This window comes from Ambystoma mexicanum, chromosome 2p (genome assembly GCF_040938575.1).
Source record: "Ambystoma mexicanum isolate Mex_15411 chromosome 2p, UKY_AmexF1_1, whole genome shotgun sequence".
Lineage (NCBI taxonomy): Eukaryota > Metazoa > Chordata > Amphibia > Caudata > Ambystomatidae > Ambystoma > Ambystoma mexicanum.
Window position 1 is genome coordinate 529,431,283 of NC_090923.1, and position 26,719 is coordinate 529,458,001.

The following is a 26,719-nucleotide window of genomic DNA, read 5'->3' on the forward strand; positions in this document are numbered from 1 at the left end:
TTCCAAACCCCGAAGTCGAAATCCGCTGGGCTTTCGACCGATGATTCGAGGGGCAACTCTCCACATTGTCGGCGTAAGTCCAGGGGGTCTCGGTCCCGAGTGGTTCCCACTATTCCTCTGCCTCCTCGAGGCACTCACGGAAGCACTGTCACCAGTCGCCTTCCCTGTCCCCGTCCTCGTCAGACGGTGGGTTGCTTGTTCCAACAAGCATTCCTCTCCTGCGGAATGGGATGTATTTCGTACGGAGATGATGGCGATTTTCCAATCGCAGGGCTCCGTTCCGTCCGCGCCTTCGAAAGAAGCCGGCAGGGAACGTGCTAGGGCCACCGCTCGCACGCCTTTGGGCTTGGGTGGTCGGTGCGATCATCGGGAGCCTTCGAGGTCCCGATCGGACAAGGTGGATCGCTCTAGCCATGCCCGCTCCAGGTCCCGGTCCTCGATGCCCTTGAGACCGGCGGAACCTGTGAGGTCTTCTAAGAAGACGTCGACGCCATTGGCACCATGTCCGTTGAGGGACTCTCTCGAGGCTCCGCCTCAGAGGAAGTCGTCAACGCCATCAACGCCGAGGCTGTTGAAGGACACGCTCGGGGTACCGCCCTCGAGGCCTGTGTCAAAGCCATCAGCGCCACGCTCGACATCGACGCCGATTCCGTCAAAGCCCTCGATGCCTTTTGTGGAGTCTTTACCGGACGTACCGCGTGCATCGGTGGAAACTCAGAGGAAGGCCCTGACAAAGTCAGTGAGGCCTCAATTTGAACCTTTTTCTGTGCCCTCATCCAGGGATTTATTCCAGCCTTTCGATTATATGTCCTGGGGTGGATGAAGGGTCTGAGGAAGGTCTGGTACCTGATGAAGTTCCTGATGACCCGTTATCTGGTCATAGCCAGTTGAAAGACCTGCGTCAGTCTTTGCACGACACCAGTGGTCTTGATACCTCCCCGGAGGTCGAGTTTGGCAGGCCTGAGCCTGGTACGCATGCTGAATCTTCGCACAGGCGCCTCATGTCGAGGGTGAAGGAGTACTTGTGGTGGTCTGCACCACCAGTGGATTTTCTGCAGGATGACCTGACAGATATCCTTGACCAAGGTCCACCCACTGACCCCGTGCTGCCATTTGATATGGCTTTACAGAGAAGGGTGGCGGCGGCTTGTACTGCTCCGGAGAGTCTCCTGGCAGTGACCGAGTCGTTGCTGAAATAATACCGCCCAGCCAGTAGCGACCCCTGCTACTTGACGACGCACCCCACTCCGTAGAGTTTGGTGGTGCAGGCGGCTACGACCCCGGCAAAGCAGGCGTCGTACCCTACCTTCCCTCCTGATAGGGACGACAAACGTTTTGAGGGCTGGGCGAAGAAAGTGTTTTCTTCAGGGGGTATGTCTTTACAGGCAGCCAACTCTGTGTGTGCCTTAGCACGTTTCACTCACGCTCTGTGGAATTGTGTCTTTGGCGGCTGAACATATTCCTGAAGGGGAGGGACGGGATGGTTTTCTTGCCCTCGTTTAGGATGGCAAGGATGCCATGTGTGAATCCGTTCAGTTGGGTCTGGACATGGCAGACTGTGTCAGCTGGTCCATGGCGGCGAGCACCGTGATGCGCAGATTTGCATGGTTGCAGATGTCGGGGTTTGCTCCTGACGTACAAGCCTGGTTTCTCAACATGCCCTTTGATGGTGTCTATCTTTTTGCCAGCAAGGCTGATGAGAGCCTTGAGAGGTTGCAGACCTCAAAGGCTGCAGCGAAGTCGTTGAGTGCTGCAGTTCGCCAACCTCTGCCTTTTCGTCCTGGGGGACAGCAATGGAGGGGAGGTTCCTTTCGATACTACTCGTCTTTTTGTAGATCGAGGGGAGGGGCCAACATAGGAGTACCAGAGGTGGAAAACTGGGTACTCTAGGTGCCGATGCCGCTCGAGCAGTTGCCTCTTTGCCCTCAGCCACTACCGTAGCCGCTTCAGCTCAGTCATGAGGCCATGTCCCATGGTTTGCGGGTTGGGGGAAGGCTGGCGCAGCATCTTGTAGAATGGCGTGCCATTACTTCAGATGTGTGGGTTCTGGAGATGATAGCCCACGGCTACTGTCTTCCTTTCCGGCAGAGGCCTCACGACAATCCACCAGGGAGTCTCTCTTTGAAGATTCCGGATCTGCTCCTTGCGCAGGAAATCAAATCCCTGCTGGAGAAAGGCGCCATAGAACTGGTGCCTGTAGTGGAGAGGAATAAGGGATGGTACTCCCCATATTTTTTGATCCCGAAAAAAGACTGGGAATTGAGACCCATCATGGACTTGCGTGGTTTGAACAAGCTCCTCAGGAAGGACAAGTTCAAGATGGTTACTCTCTCTCAAGTGCTCCATGGCCCTTCAACTTGAGGACTGGTTGGTGTCTCTTGACCTCAAGGATGCTTACTTTCATGTGCCGATTCATCCCAAGCACAAGAAATACCTGAGGTTCGTGGTTGGAGACTCGCACTTTCAGTTTTGGGTCCTGTCTTTCGGATAATCCTCCGTCCGAGGATCTTCACCAAGCTCATGGTGGTGGTGGCAGCATATCTCAGGAAAGGGGGGATTCACATCTACCCCTGCCTGGACGATTGGTTGATCAGGGCACGCTCTCCCGAGCAAGTCCTGGATCATCTGTCAGTCACCTGCCACTCCCTTCACAGTCTGGGCTTCTCCCTCAACTTAAAGAAGTTCCACTTGACACCTACCCAGCGGCTCCAGTACATCGGAGCAGTGCTCGACACATCCCTGGGGCTGTGTTGCCCTCCCCAGGCGAGGGCTCATCACATTCTGCAGATGGTGAACAAGTTTCAACATGCCCAGTGTCTCCCGGCGTTCGAGTTCTTGAGGTTGCTCGGCCTCATGGCATCCTGCATTCTCCTGGTGCCAGAGACCAGGCTGCGGATGAGATCTCTGCAGTGGGCTCTCAAGATACAGGGGTCACAGTCCTCCAGCAGGTTGTCGGATCACGTTCAGGTGCCGCCCTCGGTCGCCCAGAATCTTCTGTGGTGGGCCGCCGAAGGCAATCTCATGAAGGGGGCTCCATTTTGGCTACCCTTGCCGGAGGTGACAATCGTGACGGACCCATCACTCATGGGATGGGGAGCTCATGCCAACAAGTTGACAGTCAACGGTCGTTGGTCTCCGTCGGAGTCCAGACTCACTATCAATCTGTTGGAGCTGTGGGTCGTCAGGCTAGCCCTGAAGGCTTTTCTGCCGTCTGTGCGGGGGAAGAATGTCCTGATTCTGACGGACAATACAGTGGCCATGCACTACCTCAACAAAAAGGGGGGGGCAGGGTCTTTCCCTCTGTGCAGAGAGGTGATGCAGCTCTGGTTCTGGAAAATCCAGCAGGAAATTTCGATCTCGGCAGTTCATTGGTCCGAAGACGAAAATGCGGCGGCAGACACTCTGAGCAGGCATAGCACGGTCTCTCACCAGTGGGAGCTGGCTCAGGAGATTCTCCTGGAGAACTTTCGCCCTTTGGGGGACCCCACAAGTGGATATCTTCGCACCAGTGTCAACCGGAAGTGCAAAAGATTCTGCTTGCGAGAATTTCCTCCAAGAGGAGCCTTAGGGGACCCGTTCGTAGTGGAGTGGTCCTTCCCACTGCTGTACGCGTTTCCTCCAGTCCCCGTCATTCTGCTAGTGCTGCGGAGGTTATGGAGGTTCGGTTCCCGAATGATCCTCATTGCTCCGGCATGGGCCAGGAGAACGTGGTACCCGGACCTTCTCGACATGTCAATCTGCCTTCCACGCCATCTTACCTACCAAGACGATATCTCATGGGAGGGGGGTTCAGGTTCTCCATCCAGAGGTCAAGTACCTCAACTTTCATGGTTGGCTTCTGAAAGGTTGAGGTATAAGGTTTGGGACCTCCCTGAAGACGTGATGGAGGTGTTGCTTTCGGCCAGAAGACCTGCAACGAAGTCCCTGTATCGTTGCCGTTGGAGAAAGTTCTGCGACTGGTGCAGGGTTAAGAATGTGGATCCTTTTCATGTACCATTCCTGTGGTTCTGTCTTTTTTGCCTTCGTTAGCCCACAACGGCCTGCAGTGGGTACCATTAAAGGTTACCTGGCGGCGCTGTCCATATTTAAGCGCTCGTTTGAGGAGTGTTCTTATTTTAATATTCCTTTGATTTCACAGTTTCTGAAAGGGCTCACTAATGTGTTCCCACCGTCACCTTTCCAGGTGCCCGGTTGGAATTTGAACCTGGTTCTAAAATTCCTAATGGGAGCTCCATTTGAGCCTTTACATTCTTGTCCTTTGAGACTGTTGACCTTGAACTGTATTTTTAGTTGCGGTCACTTCCGCTCGCATAGTGAGTGAGTTGCAGGCACTTTCCGTTAAGCCACCCTTCACAGTGTTCCATAAGGACAGGGTTGTCCTTAGGGTTCGTCCTTCTTTTCTTCCGAAAGTTGTGCCGGAATTTCATTTAAGCCAGAAGGTCATTCTTCCGGCGTTCTATCCTCCTCCGCCTCCTGGTAAGGAAGAGAAGAGGCTCTATAGGTTGGATCCTAGGAGAGCTTTAAGTTTCTACATCTCGCGCATGTCCCGGGTTAGAGTGGACGATCAGCTCTTTGTAGGATACGCTGGAAGGCGTTTGGGACAAGCTGTTACTAAACAGACTTTGTCTAGATGGATTATCTTGACAATTTCTGATTGTTACCGCTAGGCGTGTAAGGACCCTCCGGTAGGCTTACGGGCCCATTCTACTAGGGGTGTGGCTGCCTCTACTTCCCTGCAGAGGGGTGTTCCCATTCGTAACAGTGAAGCAGCCACATGGGCCTCTGTCCATACTTTTGTAAAACACTATTCCCTGGATTCTATCCATGGGCAAGATTTGGCCTTTGGCAAGGCAGTCCTCTATTCTGCAGTTTGATTGGGCATTCTAAAATTAGAAATTCTTTTCCCACCTCCTTACATTGGTACTGCTTTGGGCGTCTGTCATAGATGTGGAATACGTCGGAGGAACCAATCCCTTCGAAGAACAAGTTACTTTCTTACCTGGTAACGTTCTTTCGATGGGATGTTCCGACGATGTATTCCACATCGTACCCTCCCAGCCGGCCCCTCTACACAATTTCTTATGCAATTGCAGCTTCCGTTTCCGCAAGGCTTTCTGTAGTCATACTGGCAGAAGATTGGTGCCACACGTTCTGGGAAAAAACTACAACTGAGGCTACTTGCTTTGTGCATCCTTCTTAAAACATCCGGTGACGTCGGCTCGACGGAGGCCCTCGAGGACAGCGTATCAACGTCATCAAGGCAAGACACAGATGCCGAAAATTTTCCGAAGCACCACATCTGTGATTAGATGTGGAACACGTTGTCGGAACATCCCATCGAAAGAACGTTACCAGGTAAGAAAGTAACTTGTTCTTCTTTTTGTTAAAGTCTTTCTCATGTTTTACTCTGCGTGCCAAACCAGGTTTGGTCCCTTTGTTCGCCGTCTTTTCGCGGGCTTCTGCACAGAAGCCCTCCTTAAGGCGCCTGAAAGTCTGGGTAGGCAGGATGTGAGGGAGGGGTTTTAGAACCCCTCCCATGGGTTCCCTAGGTAACCCAAGTCACACTCCTGTTTGATTGGCTGGGTGACTGTCCTTGCCAGGACTGCCACCCTGCTGTGTGATTGACAGTCGGGCTGTGTGAATGGTGGGAAAACTGCATGAAAATCAGCTCCCTGGGAATGGAAAGGCAGAGTCGCCACTGGAACGAAAGAACCAACGAGGATCTGACAGAAGAGGACCCCGACCATGACTGAACCGCCCGGTGAGGCCCTGCTGCAGGTCCGAATCTCCAGAATCCGACGACAGGGAAGATTCTCCAGGAAACTGCATCCATTGAGCTGGTGGGACCAACCAGTTTGCCCAAACTGCAGGCCAGGACCCCTCTTCTGGTCGTATTCGCTGTACAGAGCTACAGTGGGCCGGATAGCATGGAAGGTCGGACCCTGCATGGGTTTTAAGGTGCGCACCTTTTATACATTGTTTCGCTCTGCTGCTGGTTTCTTCCCTGGGTAGTGCAGGACCCTCCAGTCTTCCTACTTCTTTTCAGTCCGACAGTCGCTTCAGGAACCGTGAGCCTGCAGGAACTACCAGGAACGTCCGCCTCAGCTACAGCTTCTTCTTCGTTTTAAGGTACTTTGCAAATCCGGTTGTTCGTTTCGTTCAACCGCGGTGAAAGTGTTTTGAAATCTTTCTCCAATCTGAGGGCTTGTCCTTCTCTTCTCTTTGAATTAACTTTTCTACCAACCAACCTCATCCAGAATCCGTGCAATGAACTTTACCACAAACTACCCTGAACCGTGTGATCTTGAGCAAAAGACTTTTCACCCATTGACTTTGGCCCTAAGCCTTTCTACCTGATTCTATCACTTTAGTTCCTCTTGCTCAATTGCCCTGAGTACTTACCTGTTGGTGTGGTTCAATTTCTATTAACTATGTCTTTCCCTCCCTTTTAAATTGCTGGAGTGCCATTTTGCTCCCACTTCATGTTGTGAGCTTAACTTGTCTGGAACTTATTGGGAGTGTTGTGGTGTATTAAGAGTGTGATTTTTAAACTGCTTTATGATGGTGAAATGTTATATAACTAAAGAGTAAATAAATGTATATATCTTTTTACTTGGACATCTTGAGTCAGTGTTTGCTTGAATCATAGTAATTGCTGTCCTTTGTCTAACTATTTGATACTGCTCACTTGCTCTTGAGAAGTCTGGCTGCTCAGCCATCGCTACCACTTTACTGTGCAGTACAGGCTTGTACCAAAGGTGAATTTGCACTGTCACTTGTAGCCTTAATTGTGTGTGGTGTTCCCAAAGGGTACTGCATATAATTCTGCCTAACACCATCTGAGATATGAATTAGGTCTGTAATAACTAAGAGCATATTTGGACTGGAAAACAGTGTCTCTTTATAGACTAATCCTGGTGCCTAGGAGGAATTCACTATATGTGGATTTAGGAGTTCACCTGGACCAGGGGAACAGTGACACTCTTTCCATTCTGAAGAATGAGGCTCTGGAATTTTAGTCACCTGCGAGCAATCGGAGACTGACTTATTTCAAAACCACATGAAAGTTAAAAAAAGCCATCATGACAATGGATTGGATTATGACCAAAGAAAAAAAAAAGCGATTTGGTAATCTTTACATCATTTCCTATTACGGACAAGCCAAAGGGCTTTGTGTTGCCATACTTGCATCAGTTCATGATTCCCAGATGGAGATCAGAATTCTTGGGTTTTGTCTTCCTCAGAATTCTTAACAAAGAGCTGTAGTCTCTGTGGGGAATTTGGGCAACAAAGTCCTTGTGAATAAACTACTTCTCACGGTTTGTAAGTAATATTGACTGGTTGGACACAAAGGACTTTTCGTGGAGATAGTCTGCAGGATACAAAACATTTTTAACCCTGGAAATATTAGCGTTAATAAATTATTTGGATTTGATTAAATTCTGACCTATTTGAATGTGATGAAAAATGTATATGTGAGATTTTATGTTTGTAGTTTGTCTATTAGTATGTTTGTGATTTTGTTTTTTTTTCTTTCTCTTAATCATTTGTAAAAAGTTGACTTTCAGCTGAATGCAATAAAAAAAAAGTGCTATTAGTGGATTTAATTTCATTCTCAATCTTTCCAGATTCTGTTTACTTCCTAACTTTTCATAGATTGAGTATCCCAGATACATCAGATGCTGTGCAACAATCAATTGTTTTTCTTCCACAGACCAACTTGACTTGCACACTTTTTTTATGTTTAAAAGTCATGACAGCCGTTTATCTGCATAGATGTGCAGTTTGTTCTCCTGGGTTTAGTTGGCCTTTGCATTTAGTATTGGTTGTAAACCAACCTACATTGAGTAAAACGGAACAATGGTGTCTGCAAATAGAAGTGACTAATATGCTAACTTAAGTTTTGGGGAAAAAGGTCTAATTCTTTCAAGCTTGCTAATAAGGTCAGCAATGTATATGTTAAAAAGGAAGGGGGCAAGCATGCACCCCTGTCTTAAACACACTGTAGCTTGGACCTCCCTTGAGAGGACCCCCTCTGTGTCATCAGTAGTTTGAGTCCTTATGTAGCAACATCAGTATCTTGAGTAGGCCTCATGGAATTCCTCCCTTCACATCTTATTTCATAAATTAATTCTACTGACGCTGTTGAAGGCGGTGCTGAAGTCCACATAAGTTGCATAAAAAGGGTACCTACTTGTTGCCTGATCTACTAGCAATTTTAAGATAAGACCATTCAGTGCGGTTCCTAGACCTTTTCTAAATCTAGTTTGAAATCTGGAGAAGATGTTGTTTTCCTAGAGCCAACTTTCTGATTCATCCAATGCAAATTACAAATGATGAGAATAGTTTCCTAATAATGTCCAACAAAGCCTTTGGTCGAGAAGTCTGGGGATTCAAATGTACCACTTTTTTTTAAAATGGGGACCAGGTAGCCCCGATGCCACATTGCTGAAACACTATGTACACAACTTATTTTCTGGAACAGTGGTGAAAACAGTTACGGCCAGCATATCGGTTCTTCCTGTAACCTAACATTGGAGTGCCCGTTCAGGCTCCTAGCATGAGAGTTGCTTAAACCTACGATTTTCCTCTCCGTCTCTGTCGAAATTTCTTTACCAGTGAAGTAATTCCTCATTGTCATACTCTATATTGTCCACTGAATGCATTCAAAATTTCTTTCCATATTATTCCACCCATACCGGTTCATCAATAATATTTGTTTGGCGCCTACTCCTAAATGTGTTCCATTTAATTAATTACGTCCCAGAATTTCCTCTAATTATAACTCCCCCAACACGAGTTCCATACTCAATACATAACTCTACTTTGTTCTGCTTCCACCAGTTCTTATGCTTTGGTTTTAGAATTCTTAGGTCATTATTCATAAGTACTGTATGTTTTTCCTCACCCTGTGAGTTTGCCACCTTAGTTTGTTTATCATAGCAATGGGCTCTAAGAAAATGTCTCCCCTCATTTGCATCAATTGTTTGCACAGATTTTACCAACGCTTGCTATTGATGCGCATTCGGTCAAGTGGCACAGCGAGTAGAGCGCTCGCTTTGACATCCGTGCAGAGCCTGTTAACGCAGGTTCGAATCCCGGCAAGGCCAAACTCAGCCTTTCATCCTTCCGAGGTCGATAAATGAGCACCACACACCGTGGGTAATAATAAGCAGCGCTCAGATACCTGAGGGTTCGTAGCGCTATATAAATGCCTAATTATTATTATTATTATTATTATTCATCCATATTTCTCTACTCATCACTTTTATGTAGCACAATGTAACCGTTTTAAAGAATTTATTTTTTCACTTGATACTGGTTTCCCTTGAATTCTTGTTTCCCATCCATTTGCCTTCAAGTTCTTAAGAGCATTAGTCACGTTGGAGCCCATCATCTGTAAATCTGTTTAGAGCAACATATATATGCACAATCCCTTTTTGTCATTTAATTTCATATGTAGAGATTTCAATGACTGAAAACGGACTTGGAGTGGAGATCTACAAATAAACAATTATGGAATAGTGGGTCCATCTACACAAAGTGGATTGACTGGGGATATCTCTGGACAGATTTCCATTTACCATCTCGAAATCACAGTCATGCATTAATCTTGCCCAAGCAATGCCTCCTGAATTGAAGGCAATACCAAATCTGTAGAGACACTTTTTCAAAACATGTGACTTCAGGGCATGTACAATTTAAGTCGCCTGCTAGAATTATCAAGTTTGAACACGTCTGATTTATGCCATTTGCAGAGCATGGTATCAATTGCCTCCCAATATTTCCTCTACGCTTACAGAAACGAGATTCCAGTAAATATTTACTAGAAGTATCTTATGTGTATGTTGTCTCGTTGACGACTAATGGCCATAATCGCCTCTATAGGTACTGGCCATTTTATGCTTTCACATCCAGTGCATTGTAATTACCAATAAATAAACCACCATATGGTCACCCATATACCCTTCTTTGCTTTTTTAAAGACAATTGAGCAACCATCCAAAATCGGTGGGACTATGGGCCATGCTTTCTACAATGCAAAAATTCGATATTTTGAAATATCAGCTCTAGCACCCAGGAAACTGTTGAAGCTGCTTGAATTACATGGAATCAAACTCAAAATAATCTATTGCTTGGTCCGGTAGCACTTCTTCTCTATGGTGGCCCTCAAGGTTCTGTCCTAGGTCCCGTCCTTTTCTCGATTTATACAATTCCCCTTACAGATCTTATTAAATCCTTCAATCTTTCCTGTCATTTCGACGCAGTCAACGCCCCGATTTTCTTCCCTTTACCTCATTCTCTTACTCTATTCACTCCCATGTTTCTTCCCGTCTCCAAGCTATTCAATCTTGGATGTCTTCCTGTTACCTTTCTCTTATTCCTCTCCCTTCTCAGCATCTTCAGTCTCCGCTCTCTCAAGCATCCTTGGGCTCCGTTGCGGTTTCATACATTTTCACTTCTCTCCTAAATCTTCTTCCTGACCTATGTGCTTCTCCTTCCCTTCATATCTTTCACTCACGTCACAAGGCCTAATTCTTACAATCACTTGTTTCTGATTAAACTGTCCCTGATTACGTGAACACACATTTTTTTGTACTGTTTATTAACTATATTGCAAAGCGCTTGGGCGAAACCACTCAATAAGTGCATATAAAATACAAATTCTGGAAAAGGTAGCCTTGGTTCAATTCATGTGATCGCTTTGGACTTGAACACCAGATAATCATTTGTTAAACAAAAGCCCAGACCTGAAAAAAATGGTGTCTGGTTTAAAGCGGGCCATCTACTTACCCTAATGGCAGGGGATCTAGGATTAGATATAGGTAGGCAGAATACAGAAAAGCTTTGCAGATCACCTGCTACTCGTAGTTTCAAATCCTTCTGTGCCTCTTATAGTTAAAAGAAATTGATCAGTTTGGTGTTGTGAGCAAGGATCCCTCTAATTATTTTTCTCTAAGAGCGGAAATGGTTGGCTTTTGTTACTGAGCTATCCTCTCTGAAGAGAGTTTGGAAGGGAATTTCCGTAACTATTGCAATTCTTTAAAAATCCATGGAAAAGGTGCATTTTACAACACTTTTCCCAAAGATAAAGTATTAAAAAACAAATATTTTCTATGTGATTATAAAGAGAGCTCAGCAACCAGACTTCAAAATGTATTGCAGTACCTAGCAAAAGTACTAAATACATGCATGCACAAAGAAAGCGTTGTGTATGCAGTACAAACAATAGGTTTAGCTATGGCTATTCGTTGGCCGACACTGCTCAGAGACCATGCAGAAATTATAATAATAATTTTTTAAAACTTTTATTTATTGGCAGATGTTCATGCCATTGCAAAAAACACTTTGTGTATTACAAAAAGCAAATATCGTTTATTGAAACTGAGTTGACTATCAACATGACATGATACTTGCCAATATTGTACCACTTTAGTGTTATTCAGGGGACAGGAGAACCTACCTCAAGCGTATGTCAGGTTGATAATTGCATCAGAAAAACTGCACCCCATCTTATGAAAATCAAAATTCCTGTGCTCCTGCTTACTGCAAAAACATTAAATTGCCCTGGGAACAGAGTAGCGGCAACACTTACTCAAAACCAGTCTTACATGTAAGAGGCATACGTACCATTGGCAGGAAAATGCACCCAACACAAAATAAGAATTAAGAATAATCCCAACAAAAAACGTGAAACGGCATATGCAAAGGAGGCTACCCATACCCATAAAGGGCCACTGATATTAACGAATCAGTGACCAGCAGAGCAGTGGCATTGGAAGAACTGTACTATTACTGCCAGATCCCAAGAACAACTTTAAGAGGAAGGTGCATCTTTTATTAAGTGTAACGTATCTGGATTGGCTAAGCTAACTTTTTTTACTCCCTGAAAAATCATTTGGATTCAATGTAGGGAGTACAATCTAATCAGAATCATGCTTTTAATTCTTACATGGAAAGTGAAATGACAGGACGCCTAATGCATGCTATAGTTTTGCCCACTCTTCCTCACCAGAGCCTAGCCGAAATTCAACAAGAACCTAACTAAGGTTTCTTATGGAGCCCCTTGGGAGGAAAACGCATAGATATGTCTTTTAAGTTAATAGTAGCGATGTTCAGAGGTACAACAGATGGACTTCCTTGTCCTGTAACGAGGGACCCCTCTTCTGCAATTCATTGCTATCAGTTGAACAAGATGCAGTAGTAAATGTAGTAAAAGGACAAGGTTTTCGTTTGTTTCTCTGTTTGTTCTGACAAGATTACAAGGAAGCAGGCGCTAAAAGTAGCTACTCTGTATCAGCATTAGACGGTTCATAGTGATAATGTCGAATTCAAAAAAGTCGAATACAAAAATGTCGGGAAAAAAAAATGCGAATGTTGTTTTTGTTTTTTTTTTAATGGGGGGTGGTTCCCCCTAGCCCCTGTTTATTTTTACTACCTAAACCCAAAAAAACCAAATCCTATTTTTGTTTTTCGACATTTTTGTTTTCGACTTTTTTGCAGTCGACATTATGACTGCACACCGCATTAGACAGTGACGAGGATCTACCACTGGGAAAAGATTGGCTAGTACATAGCGGTCCGCAAATCTAACATCCACATATGTTGCTAACATACTTGAGTCCATTATTTATGACCCCTTATGCCTTGAGTAGTGTGTAGATGTGGCCTAATGTATAGTTATACATTGTCGTTGTCCCAAAAGCACAAAGTTAAATTCACATAGGTCTTTGTTCGACAACAGTTGGCCTCTGGAGCCAAAAGTAGCTCCCGGTAGATGTTGCCATGGAGGTAACCAGGCTCTTTTTGGCAACAATCAGGAACTAAGTAGCTCCCAGCTCCTCTTAATTTCGAACCCTGAGATTATTTTCAGGCACAAAGTGAACCATACATTTGCTCTTCTGCTACATAATTAAGGCACCCGACTATGTACCCAGTTTGTTGCACAGTGTTAAATGATATGACCTAGAACCATTTTGTGCAGTAACCTCTTTTGTTGCTTCCTTCACTAGTCCTGTTGTGCCGCCAACATTTTAAAGAATGGAAGTACCTAGTTTGCGGACTGAGGAGATGGAAGGCCAAGTAACATCTATGCCTGTAGGACCTCAGGCAGATAACCCAGACACAAAAGGCATTGAAGACGGAGCAAATAACGAGACGCCGGAAGAAGCATCAACACCTCATGAAAGCAAAACACCCAGTCAGAAAGATCTCTCTTCAGAATTGGAAAGTCAAATAAAGCAACAAAATGGCGCAATAGATCCTACAAGAGCAAGCCTTCCCGCAATCGAAACGATTGCTCACAAAACAGAGCCAGAGGGAGCAACGGGCATAAAGGAAAATAGTGCTGCGACTGTTTCCTTAACCACTACTTCGGAGATTAGAGAGGGCTCCATGGATAAGAAGCCACCTGACTCTTCTCATCCTGTCGCCTTTACAATGACTACAGCACTTGCCATTTCAAATCCTTCTGGCAAAGGTAAGGCGCAAACACCTAAAAAGCCTTTCTTTCTCGCTCTGCTTCTGAAACTGCCATTTTTTTAAAAAACTACTCTGTGCCATATCTCTCTATAGGAAAATGCCTTTATGTGGATCATCCATCGAGAGCATCATAATGTTAAAGGGAGAGCAGGTTGCCATCAAATCTAAATTTTATGTGTACACATTTTTTTCCTAAAATAGCAGTAGACTGTTGATGGTTATGAAGGCCACAGTCCTTTCTTCCCATTAGCAGGGATAGCCCAAATCTGCAGTGTATGTTTTCATGCGGAAAACGATTGCGTTCGGAAACTACCTGCACTTTGCTTGGTTTTCAGCAATGCCACAATTGCGTTTGTCATCCAATTTTTCATGGAATGACGCAAACATTTCACCATTGATTCCATCATTGCTGCCAGATTGGGGTGAGGGGGGTCCGGTGGCAAATCCATATCCTCTTGGTCATTTGAGGGCCCCCCTGTTCCGGCCTGAAAACCGCCTTAGCGAACTTGTCCATAGCCCCGGATTTGTTTGCTCCCCGTGATCTGTTGGACATCGTGTCAGCGGGGGGTATGCCCCTTGGGGTGATTAGACGTAGCGTGTGCACTCGCAAGATGCTCAATGCCTCAGGATGCCCAATATGAAGGTAAGTGGGGAGGCGATGCGATAAAAGCCTTAGCACTGGATGTGCAGTGTACTGTCTCAGCTTTGCCAGGGAAATCCAGTGGCCTCTCCAGAGTGCGCCGGACGTCAGGGGGTCCCAGTCGCCACAGCTGAGCCCCCACCTGGAGACCAGGGAGGACAGGTATATTCAGGCTAGTCGCTGCTGTATGTGCGTGCGAGGGCAGTGTTTTTGTCGGAGCCGCAGTGCAGCAGGTGTGCGGCCACCTGCGCCGCTCTGTCACGCATGATATGCTGACGGGTAAGGACCACCAAACCAGACCAGCACCCTCGGCGGGCCAATCCAACAGCCGAGTGGCAGTGTCCGCTCAATTGACAGTTTAGCAGGTATACTAGTAGGGCCTCCTTAGAAGTCTCTAGTTGGGCAGGGATGTGTGGCTGGGGGCACAGGCGGTGGTCGCAGTCACAAGACACGTGATGTTGCTGCAGTACAAAGAAGAGTGAGGTGGTCTACAGCACAACGCACCACCAGGCTGCACGAAGGGAGCACAGGGCCTCGCCGACAAAGCCCGCGGCCAGCTTCAGATGGAGCGCCTGCAGTCCTGGCGGGCACCCGCACGGCCGACTCCAGTCAGCAGAGCGCAGGAGCCCGCGGCTCGAAGGGGCAAGCCCCTGCAGCGGTCCCAGTCCACAGCTCGGGATAAGTCTTTAATTGGGCCCCAGGGCAGAATTGGGAGAGGAGGAGCGCAAGCCACAGCACGCCGGTCGTGGGGGAGCGGGTAGGTGATGGCGAGCCCCCCCGCAGACCTCCACCGGCAGGCCCCCTTGCAGGTCTGACACCCCGGGAAGGAGCAGGCAGGGGCCTGCCAGCCGCAGCCAGCCACGGCACCTCCCAGCGGCATTTCCACTCTCCACTACCCGTACGCCTACCTGGAGCCTGCTGCTGGCTTCAGATGTTGAGGAAGAGGAGTCAGAACCTCTCCCTGATCTGTTCCAAAGCAGTCCTTCGGACGGCTCCATTGAGGGGTGTCCAAGTGGCCCCTCACCTGACTTCTGATCAGCAAGCAGAGGTGAAAAATAGCCTGGTCTCTCCGCTGCTGCATGCAGGGGCGTGGGCCAGCCACCCCAGGTCCGCTTCCGCCTCCAACACACGCTCCATCAAGGGTGTTTCCAGTGCGCTCCAGCCAGCCCCAGCTTGCAGGTGGCGACAGTCACGGCACCACAGGGAGGGTGCGTCCGCAGCGGGGGAGGGGCCCACACTCGCAGAAATACTCAGGAGGGTCCGGGGCAGGGCCGGGCCTGCGCAGACATGGAGGCAGGCTCAGAACAGTGCCAGCCGTTCAGGGCGCAGGTCGCTGTATCTCAGTCCAGGAGCCTCGGTTTCCCTCGGGATCGGTGCCCAGGGTCGCCGCTGCAGGTGATTTCAGAGGTCTACCATACAGGATTCTGCGGTTGATGCCGGATGCTTGCTGGTGGCACACGGAGCTACGAAGCTAGGCAGCCATTTTGCAGGCTGCTCAACAAGCCCCCGGTTGAGGTCAACTATTTAGTGGACCGTGGAAGGGCAGAAAGGGCTGGACAGGCTCCAAAAGTGTTCCATGTGAATAGACTGAAGGCTTTCCTCCCAAGAGTTGAAATCGCTGCACTGCTGCTGGCTTCAGATGTTGAGGAAGAGGAGTCGGAACCTCTCCCTGACCTGTTCCAAAGCAGTCCTTCGGACGGCTCCATTGAGGGGTGTCCAAGTGGCCCCTCACCTGACTTCTGATCGGCAAGCAGAGGTGAAAAATGTGCTTAGGCAGTTTTCCCCTTTGTTCTTGTAGTCCCCTGGTTTGACACCTTGGTGCAAACATGACATTGGCACAGGAGACTGTGTACCTACCAAACGTAGGAGATACCGAATGTCAGACAAAGTAAGGTCTTACATTAAGACAGAGGTCAACAAAATGTTGGATCTTGGGGTGATTGAACCCCCCCAGTAGTCCTTGGTCCAGCCCAGTGGTATTGGTTCCAAAAACGGGTATTTCTGAGTTGAGGTTCTGTGTGGATTACAGGGCTCTGAATACTGTCACCAAGACAGATGCACACCCCTTGCCTTGAACAGATGAGCTGGTTGACACTTTGGGTGCCTCCAAATACCTCAGCACATTTGACTTCACTGCAGGCTATTGGCAAACAGCTCTTGAAGAACATGCCAAGGAGAAGACCGCTTTCTCAACACTAGAGGGTCTTTACCAGTTCAGGGTAATGCATTTTGGGTTGAAGAATCATGTGTTGCATGAGTTGGACGAATTCTGTCTTGCGTATCTGGATGATATAGCAGTTTTCAGTGCCACCTGGGAAGACTGTATGAAACACCGTAGGATTGTGTTACAGGCTCTTCAGAAGGCCCACTTGACCATAAAGGCCAGTAAATGCCATATTGGACAAGGGTCAGTGGTCTACCTTGGACATGAAGTTGGTGGAGGGAGGATACAGCCTCTACCCAGTAAAGTACAATAAGTACATGACTGGCCTACCCCCACAACTCCGACCCAAGTGAGAGCCTTTTTAGGGCTCACTGAGTACTACAGAAATTTCATGGCAGACTATGGCACCATAGCTGCCCCTCTGACTGCTCTGACTACTCCAAAGAAACCCAAGAAGGTAACTTGGTCTGAAGAGTGTCAGAAGGCTTCCAAGGCTTAAAGATTCCTTGTGCCAGGCCCCTGTTCTCAGGGCCCCTGATTACCAAAGACTTTTTATTGTGCAGACAGATGCTTCTGACACTGGGATAGGAGCTGTACTATCGCAAGTACATGAGAAGGGTAAGGAACACCCTATTGGCTTCATTAGTCGCCAGCTTAAGGACAGAGAGCTCAGATGGCCCACAGTAGAGAAAGAGGGTGTCTCTGTTGTGTGTGCCCTAAGGAAGCTGATGCCATACCTCTATGGGACCCACTTCACTGTGCAAACTGACCATAAGCCCTTAAAGTGACTAATGAACATGAAGGCAGAGAATCCAAAGTTGCTTAGGTGGTCCATAAGTCTGCAACGCTTTGACTTCACTATTGAGCATAGGCCAGGTGTCCAACATAGCAATGCTGTTGGGTTGTCCAGAATGTTTAACCGACCCGAACAAGAGACTCATCCAGGGGTGGATTAGTTCCCCGCTGTCCTTAGTCTGGGAGGGGCGAGTGTTAGGAAAGATTTAATAAATGTATGTAATTTTCCCTATATGTGTATACCCCCAAACTTGTTGCTGCTGTTTAGACACCAGAGTCTTTGCCAGAGAAGCACAGCTGTCATGGCCACAGACCCCAGAACACAAAAACCACACCATCTAGTCATGGGGGCAATGGGTCACTTGACTCACGTATGCCCCTTTTGGGACCCATAAACCCAGGGGCCCTGACTGAACTCATCCTGGCCCTTTGGCGGCAGGCTCATATATAGATGTGAGCAGTAACACTTTATTTCAATGCAGGAGTGCTTTTCCTTTATTTCAGTGCAGGAGTGCTTTTATTTTACAAGAACTTTCCAGGAGCTGAAAGCCTTTATTCCAGAGATCATCCTCATGTGCTGACTCATTGGGTGTGGTTCCCTAGGCCTGGTTTTCATGTGCTGACTCATCGGGTGTGGCAGGCAGGCTAAACCTGGTAGGCGGGGCTTCAGAAGCTCGGCTATATAAGCTGCTTCATCCTTAAGGCTGGTGCTTCGCATTACTGTGCACTCGCGTGCAATGTGACGCTCACCGCCGCTTGGACCAGTTTACTTACCTTTGAAACCAGGCGTTCTCCTGCAGACTCCCCTCCAGGAAACCGGTGCTTCATCGCTTAATCTGCAGACTCATCTCCTCGTGCCCCCTAGTTAACAATTTACCAGCTACTGTACCGCTGCAGCTTCGTTCCTCATTCCCTCCGGCTGCTGCCTCGAGCACCGCAACTTCTGCCGAGCCGGCCACCTCACCTGCAAGGGAAGTAAGCAAAAGAGCAAACCTCAAAAGTGGAACGGACAGCAATGCAAGACACCAAAAACAGACGAGGAAAGACAAAGGCAAACAGGAACACTTACCTGAAGTATAGTGGCTTAGTCGCAGCAGGACTGGACTACCACGTGCAAGGGACCAGAGAAGGAACTTGGTCCAGATCATACAAGTGCCCCTGCCAGAAGCAGCAGGAGGGAGTGCTCGCCAAAACTAATCAACAGGAGCAGTCCCGAGCAGCATCACCTATTACCCCCAGTCACCACATAAGCGCAGAAGGCGAAGTCGGGCCCCAGCGACCTCACCCCCGGAGGGCTGCCACCGTGCCCCAATGCCTCTGCAGAGACCAGGTGAACGTAACAGCCTTTAGCTGCACTCCTGGGCTTTCGCTCACTTTTAATGGGGAAACTGACATGCCCTTAAGACAGTCAGTACTGGGAGACTTTGTTTCCCTTAGTCCTTTTCCAGTGTTGCAACTTCTCTGCAACATGTAACAAGTGCACAATGTATCTTCCAGTACAGTCTACTTGGGTCTGTAGTCATTTGAAAAGGCCCTAGATACTCCAGATGGACTTTTTGTGAGATGAGCAGATGTGTCATGGACAGGGCAGGTGGCAGCTATCGAATCGTGTTATTTTTAACCCTTTCCTGCCATGTTATAACCGCATTTGGCATGAATAGGTGGCCTGGCTCCAAAATGGCCATGCCACGAGGTTCTTTGTCCTGTCCTTTGGCCATCTTGCTCCTTCACCTTCCCCCGGGTCGAGTCGACTCGGGTCAGTCCTTATTTGGTCATGCATTTTCCTGCGAAACGCAATGCTTTTGTGGGCTTCTGCATGCCTTGTGTGTGCCTCCAGGATGTGGGCTGGAACGTCCGCCCAATACACATCCTGGCTGCCAGAGAGTCTGGAGTGCCATGAATAACTGGGACCACCGTGGTCCGTGATTGGTCCACGTATGGAGTGTTTGTGAGCAGATCTCCCATTGGATCCTCTTCATTTTCGATCTCTGGAGTTCTTACTGATTGAAGGATAGGATCCAAGTATCCTGAAACTATGAAGCTGAGTCGAGGAACCGCTGGTGACTCGCTGGAAGGTTTGGCACCCTGAGCCCGCTGTCGTCCTGTGGGACCTCTCTGCATCTGGTCGTCCTAGTAGGTCTGCGAAGACGGTTCAACCCATTAGAATAGTGGGACCAACTATTCTCTGCACCTTCATCAAAACCTGCAAGTAAGCTTTCTCGGAAGCGTCCCTGAACCAACCAGTGGACTGACCAGCTTGCCCAGGTCCTTTGCTCTGTCACCGCCGCTTGAGGTGGCCCTCGAAACATGGTATACTGCTATCTCTGTGTCTGTGGTACCCTCATACTGAATTTTGTACACTTGGTGTTCCCAGGTCTGAAGTGAGACGAGTGCGTCAGGACAGAAGCATACGCGGTTACCGTGTTGCCCTGCCACAGGAACGACCTTTGCCGGTGCGCTGCATTTGTGACCCTCTTGCCCCTGAAGCCTGCAGCAGTGAAACTGGGTCAATTTATCCACCCGGAGCAGAGAAATCGCCACTGTCCCATTTGGGAATCACTGTATCTTCGGAACTGAAAGCCGCAGAGACGTCCTTTTTTTTGCGTTCGAACCTACACTTGAGTGGCAAAGTTTGGTCTGCAGTGCGCCTGGGGCCGGTGAGTAACTCTAACCCTAACCGGTTGCCCCTAGCGGCTTGACCCATTTTTATGCATGAGTGGCCCCTGAGGGCCCCTCTCCTTTCCACTGCTAGTGCAAACTAGCAAACTATTCCCTAACTCTGGAACTGCCTCTGCCTTCAATGGGGGTCCTCCCTGAATAGCGAGAATCTATTCTTCAGCACCTCACCCACCTTCCTGAGCTTCTAGAGACCCCTGAAGAGACCCCGTTTCGCCCAGTGTAACAACCGCGTGCGCTTGCATTGCATGTAATGTTGAGCACAAGGCTCCCCTCTTTTTAGGGCGTGGACTGCCTCTTAGCTGGGTGTGCTGTTGATGGTGAAGGGGACTAAAGACTACCTGCACTGCCTGTTTCCTTCCCCTTTAGGTTGTCGACATATTTCATGCTGTTAACCCTTTAGACCCCAATGGTCTTGTATATACATTGTATTGATAGTGTTGTGTGTGTTTACCTAGTGTTACTGTGATTCTTTGACTGTGTGCTGAGTTACAAAGGCCTTGTAATAAATGTGTTTATATTTTTAATGTAACCACCTGTCTGGGAGCAATTTGTAAGTGTCCTTGCTCTGTGTGCTCATTGAGGTCCTTCAGTCACCCTCACCCCTCCTGAGACCTAGTCTTGACCGCCTGCCATAGCTACCTTGATTGGTGTGGCTTGTCCAGAGGTTACCCTGTTCCAAGAAACTAGGCTGGCCTTCTGAACATCTGAAATCCATCTTAACAGTGACCTCTCCCCTTAGGGTCCGCAGTGCTAGGTCCACTTTTAACCGTTGAGGCCTACCTCTGTGGGCTGGGGGCCAGATATCTTGCCAGGGGCCCACCCTCTGTCTCTGTGGCTGACTCTGCCTCTGGTGTTGCTGGCCACCTCACCTTTCTGCTGGCATCCCCTGCTGCTCTTTCAACCACTCCCTGGAGCTGCCGCCTTCACCTGTCCTTCCAGACCTTGCCACACTCTGCTTCGCACTCCAATAACCACCTTCCGGCCTGGGTTTGCCGCCTCTCGTGGCGGTGTGTTGCTCTGTCACTGCCTTGAGTGCCGGGCTTGCTTCTCTGTGCGTCTGTCGCTGAGGCCTGTGCCACCTTCCGGCCTGGGCTCTCCTTAGCACTTTTAATGTTCTTCTATGTTCACCGCCTCTTCGCCCAGGTTCGCCCCACGTCTTCCAAGATGTGTTGTCTGTTCACTGCTCTCCGGCCTGGGTCGCTATCTTTCTGTTTCCTTTGCCTTGTCCCCAGCCCCTCCTCTCTGGGCTGCAGGGACTAGTGGCTTGCATTATCACTGGGGCGGCGGAGTGGCAGGGCTCCAGCCGCTCCTTGCTTGCGCGGCTCGGGATGGCGTGTGTGGCCTGCTGACCAACTTGCAGTATTGCGCTATTCCAGCGCACATTGCTTCGCCTGACACGGCGGGGGCCAGCCCGCTCCTCGCTGCTTCTTTACAGTCAGCCGGGGTCTCGACACTGGACCTTGAGGGAGGGAGAAGGGGTTCAGGCAGCGTCCGTTGCACTGCTGAGGTGTGGAGCTCTGGTCTTATGTGGCCATCTTGCTCCTCGCTCCTAGGCGGTCTCCCATTATATATTTTTTTATCTTTGTTTTTGCAACAGCTCAAACAACTTTTATGGTGTACAGTATAATCGCGATTCTTCACTTTACCCCTTTCAGTGCCCATAGAAGGCATTTATATATGCCAATTAAGAATGTTGTTGTTTGCCTCTAAGAGGGTGTTTGTGTATATATTCAATAAAAAAGAAGTTGTTAAAGTGATGTTACGGTAAATCTGTGAAAATTACGCAGCCATAACCCGCACCTCTACCATGCACTGCTCAAACTAGAACCCAGTACATCAAGATGACATCACAAATGGCATTATCACTAACATCACTGATGACCTCACATATCCTAGTAGGTTGTTTTGTAAGCAGTTTAAACATTGGACTTGCCCTGAACGTGCTGCATACTATGAAGGTGCTGTATATGTAGACCTCAACCTTGCTCAATTTTTTACTCACTTTCTGTAGAGTTTGGCCTAAGTTCATGGTGCGCATGATACATGTAACAATAAGCAGGCCCCAGACAGATAATACAATTTGGTATATGCATGATTGCAGACTATAATCTTAGTTTCATTCTCTGGTCATAGTAATTGTGTCCCCCTTACTAGAGTTCCCCTGTGTGTGCATCTGATGGTATCCGGTAATATCGCCAAATATATGGTTGCCGTAAATAATATCGCCGGGAAAATGTTGTGGCGATATTATTTGGGTGACCATATATGTGGCGACGGGGCCAAAAAAAAAATTTAAAAAAAAAAAAAAAATGTGGGGGTTGCGGGGGCGTCCCCCGCATTTTCCATGCAATAATGTCGCCACAAAAAACGACCATTTTTCGGCGATATTTTTGCGTGGCGATATTATTGTGGCAACATTATTACATGGAACCCATCTGATATGTCTGTATATACATAATATACTTAAAATATCAATGCATACAAATTTCTAGTATTTATTGTATACTTAGCCCTTGGCGACAAGTTTAACACTAGTCAAGATTGTGATAGGCTTTGATTTATGATTCTACCGGCCACATCTACCCGATTAAGAATACTCAACTCCTATGATCCATGCCACAGCCATTGCCTATGTTTATGTATTTATAGATTGCTCCACTATCAAATAACTTCATTAGAAAGTTTGTTTCAATATGTACATTTTGTGATACATGGACTAGACATGAGTCCTACCTATCGCCCTTCATATGTTGGTAACGATACACCGAACAGATCCCCTTCTAAGGACTTTGCATGAGGATTTTTAAAGAGTAGTGATGTCATTGGTGATGCCATTTGTGATGTCATCTTTGATGTACTGGGTGTTAGTCTGAGCAGTGCATGGCAGCGGCGCGTGCTATGGCAGTAGATTACCGTAACTGGCACATTTATTTGGTTTTAGATATTACGTTCAACAAAGGCTTTTCACTGAATTTCAACTGTTTTTATAACTGAAGATGTTTCATGATGTTTCAGCATTCGATGTAAATCATTTAATAATTACACTTTTAACATATTTATTTATTTTTACATTTATAAAGAGCGCTAAACCCAGAGGCATCAAGACCAGTAAAACGTCAGACATATTGAATAATGCATAACATATCAAAGTTGTAAATTCCAGGTAAAGAGGCTGCCAGTGTCATTTGCAGGGGCAGCCGTTGTCCGTGTGATGAGGCAAGCATTAGACAGCGGCCAGTTAGGTGAACAGAAGTGTTTTTAGTGATTTGCAAAAGGTCCAGTAGGAATGCTCCGCTCTTATGAAAGGAGGAGAAGGTTCAATGTTTGGCGGCAATGGTGGGGAAGCTGGAACCTCCCACTTTGGCTCGCTTGATTTTAGGTTGGATGAGACGATGAGCGTAGGCAGCTCTCGTCGGTATAGAGAAGACAGCTTTTGCGAATTTCTGTGCAAGGTAGGGTGGGGTATCGTTGGAAAGGCATCTGTGAGTGATGGAGTGTTTTAAAGAGAATTCGCTCACGGACAGGGAGCCAGTGGACTTTTTTTCTTGCTGCTGTGATATGCTCCAATTTGGGGATGCTCAAGGCTGCTCTAAGTGCGTTATTTTGAACAACATGAATCCTTTTGACGTTGTTGGCCGAGGTACCAGCAAAGAGGGCATTGCAGTAGTCCAGTCTTGATTCTATTGTAGCCTTGGCTATAGTGAGGCTGCTATCTGGGGAGAGAGAGGGTCTGGCTGAATTGATCAATTTAGTTGTGTAGGCGGCTGAGGAGGCAATAACACTTAATTGCTGTGAAAGGGATAGTTTATCATCTAGGTACACTCCTAGCGTTTTCACAGAAGGTGAAGCTGGTATCGTGGTTCCATCAATATTAAAGGAGGAGTATTGTGGATCGAGCTTCTTGATCATAGATGGGGTGCCCACCAGCAGGACTTCTGTTTTGTCATCATTTAAACCTATGCGGTGGGTTGCTATCCATGTCTGGACAGACGTGTAGATGGAGTGTAGGGTAGTAAAGTCTTGAAGATAATTGCTGGAGGGGGGGTAGTATTTGTGTGTCATCGGCGTCATTTCTCTAAGATATGCCGATTGAGTCTAATAGGATGAAGAGTGGTGTTGTAAAAAAGTTATACAAAATAGGGGATGCACATGATCCTTGCGGTACACCACAGGTGATCGGTGCTGTTTGCGAGGGATGGAGGGGGGGGGGGTCTGGCATTCTCTGCAAATACTCAGATGAATCGGTCACTTAGGAAGGAGTCAATCCAGGTCGAGACCTCAGGGGAAAGTTTGCCCTAGTGGACCACTACAACACTGTGCTCCGCAAGGCCGTCGACCAATTGGCCACCCTCAAAGCTAAGAAATCCAAGAACCCAAGCCACCTCAACTCCTGGTTTATGCCTGAACTCTGTGCCGCCCGAGCCCCCAAACAAACGGCAGAGGCTACCTGGCTCAAAACACTCACTCCTGCCAACAAGAACCACCTCGCCTCGCTCTCACGCCACTACAAACAGCTCAACCTCACATCCAAAGCTTCCACGTATAATTAAAGAATTGCCAACGCAGCCTCAAGGTCTTGTGAACTCTTCACCATTCTCTGCGAGCTTGAAACCCCAACATCCCCACCGGAGACTGTCCTGAAAGACAACGCATGGTGTAACACCATTCAAGATGCCCTCACTGCAAATATCGCTCAACTACACGCTAAAATACATGCAAAACAAGCTGGTCTCTTCACTGCCTGCCACTCCCCAGGCCCACGTCGTGATGACATCTCACCATTTAGTTCCAGCCTATCACTATCCCCGCCGTGGCCCACACCATTGCCAGGCTTAAACCATCCTGCTGCAAGGGAGACGCATGCCCAGCAGCCCTGGTTAAAGACTGTGCTGAGCCCCTACTCTCGCTTATTGCCACCATCAACTCCTCCATCACTTCCTGCTCCGTCCCATTGTCATTGAAGGAATCTTGGATCTCACTGCTCCTAAGAAATACAACCCTTAACCCAGCCATCCCCACTATCGCCCATCACCGCAATACCGCTCCTCCTCAAAATCATGGACAGAGTTGCTAATCTACAAATACAGTCCTTCCTAGAATCACATCACTTCCTAGGCCCCCGCCAATCAGGTTTTCTCCTCAAGAGTGGAACAGAAACAGCACTCTTCGACTTAAATAGCCAGCTCAACAGCTTTAATGACAGCAGTACGCCATCATTGCTCCTTCTCCTCGACCTCTCTGCGGCATTCGACATCGTTGATCATAAGATCCTTTGCCAAGCACTAACTGACAGTGTGCACTTCTCCCCTGAAGCCACCAAATGGATCACTTCATTCCTGTCAAACAGAACATCCAGGGTATTCGTGGGGGAAGCCACTGCCTCGCTGAAACCTAACTCCTGCGGGAGACCCCAAGGTTCTTGCGTATCACCCACCCTGTACAATGTCTACACCAAGTCCCTGTTGGACCGCCTCGATACCCTGGGAATCCCGTATACCAATGATAACCAAATTCTCATCCCCCTCTCTGGAGACTACCTAAAAGACACCCTCAGAATCAACGAAATCTATGAAACCATCCAATCTTGGATGGCCGCACACAGTTTGTGCCTCAGTGACGGAAAACTAAGCTTTTCCTCATTGGCCCCCTGCCCTTCTTAAGAATCTTCCCCAGGAATATGCATCATTCGTCATTGACGGCCACAAGATTTGCGTTGCACCCTCTGTCAAGACGCTCTGGGTCTACCTTGACTCCTCCCTCGCCATGACTCGTCAGGTAAACCATGTTGCCTCAACTTCAGGATACGCATTCAAACTTATCAATGCTAGCAAACCCTTCCTTACCACTACTGGAAGTTGCTTGAGCATTCATATGCTCCAAACTTGACTATTGCAACTCCTAACTTTGCTGAACCTCTGAATAAAATCTCTAAACTACAGACAACCCAAAACAATGCACTCAGAGGCACAATAGACGTGGGCAAACGGGACTACATATCGTTGGCCAGTAAAGCAGCTCATTGGCTCCCGGTCAAGGACCGAATTAACTTCAAAATTCTCTCCCTTAGCCACTGATGGCTCTCAAATGACGCACCAAGCCTACAGCTCAGATAAATTCAATAGACCAGTCTCAGCAAGACCAATAAGAACGGCCCTACAGCCACTGCCTTGTCATGCCAAGGTTTAAGCGTGCTTAAGCGGGGTGACTCTAGCTTCCCAGTCCAGGCACTGACTCTCTAGCATAAGCTACTCCCACACCTGCGAGGCGAATCCTCCTACATCTTCTGAAAGTATCTAAAAACTCTTTTGTTCAACTGACATTTATTTATCTGTCAAGGTAACTAGCGCCTAGATGCCTAAGGGCTGTGCGCGCTGCTATAAATGTACAAATAAATAAATGAGAGGTGATGACCTAGGATGTTGTGGTCCACCAGGTCAAAGCAGCAGACAAGTCTAGGAGTAGCAATAGCGCAGGCTTTCCATTATCCCTAATCTCATCAATCTGGATTTTTAGATCAAGTAGCGCTGATTCAGTCCCATGGCCTGGGCGGAAGCCTGACTGGCACAGGCCTAGGTTGTGGTTTGCTTCCAGATCATTTTGGATTTGCAGATAGGCTGCTCGGACCAGAATCTTTAGTAAAAAGGGGACTGTAGTGATTGGGTGGTAGTTGGTGGGAATAATGGGTTCCTTTAGGCTGTTGGGGACAATGCCAGTGGCGAAGGTGGCCTTAATGAAGGAGGCTATATGTGAAAGAACTATAATTTGACTACAACAAACTGCCTTGTTGCAGTGCACACTGATGTGTCACTTTGAGCAGCACATGTTGGGGATGTAGGTTATGGTTGACTTGCCTACGGCATGAGATCAACATGAACCCGTCCCCATCAAGCCACGCTCCAATATCCACTGAACCTAGCCTGCAGCCTGGCCCAGTGTCCACTATACCACTATATTGGCAT

At 47.8% G+C, this 26,719-nt stretch overlaps 1 protein-coding gene across 3 annotated transcripts in view; it reads left to right on the forward strand.

Moving 5' to 3' along the window:
- The window catches only part of CFAP92 (cilia and flagella associated protein 92 (putative)), a 1,690,090-nt gene that overhangs the window by 98,789 nt on the left and 1,564,582 nt on the right, over window positions 1-26,719 (forward strand). For all 3 annotated transcript variants that reach the window (XM_069643961.1, XM_069643959.1, XM_069643958.1), the window contains exon 2: window positions 13,014-13,480. In XM_069643961.1, coding sequence (XP_069500062.1) covers window positions 13,042-13,480 — 439 coding nt within the window. In that variant the 5' untranslated portion in view covers window positions 13,014-13,041. The remainder of the gene's footprint in view (window positions 1-13,013; window positions 13,481-26,719) is intronic.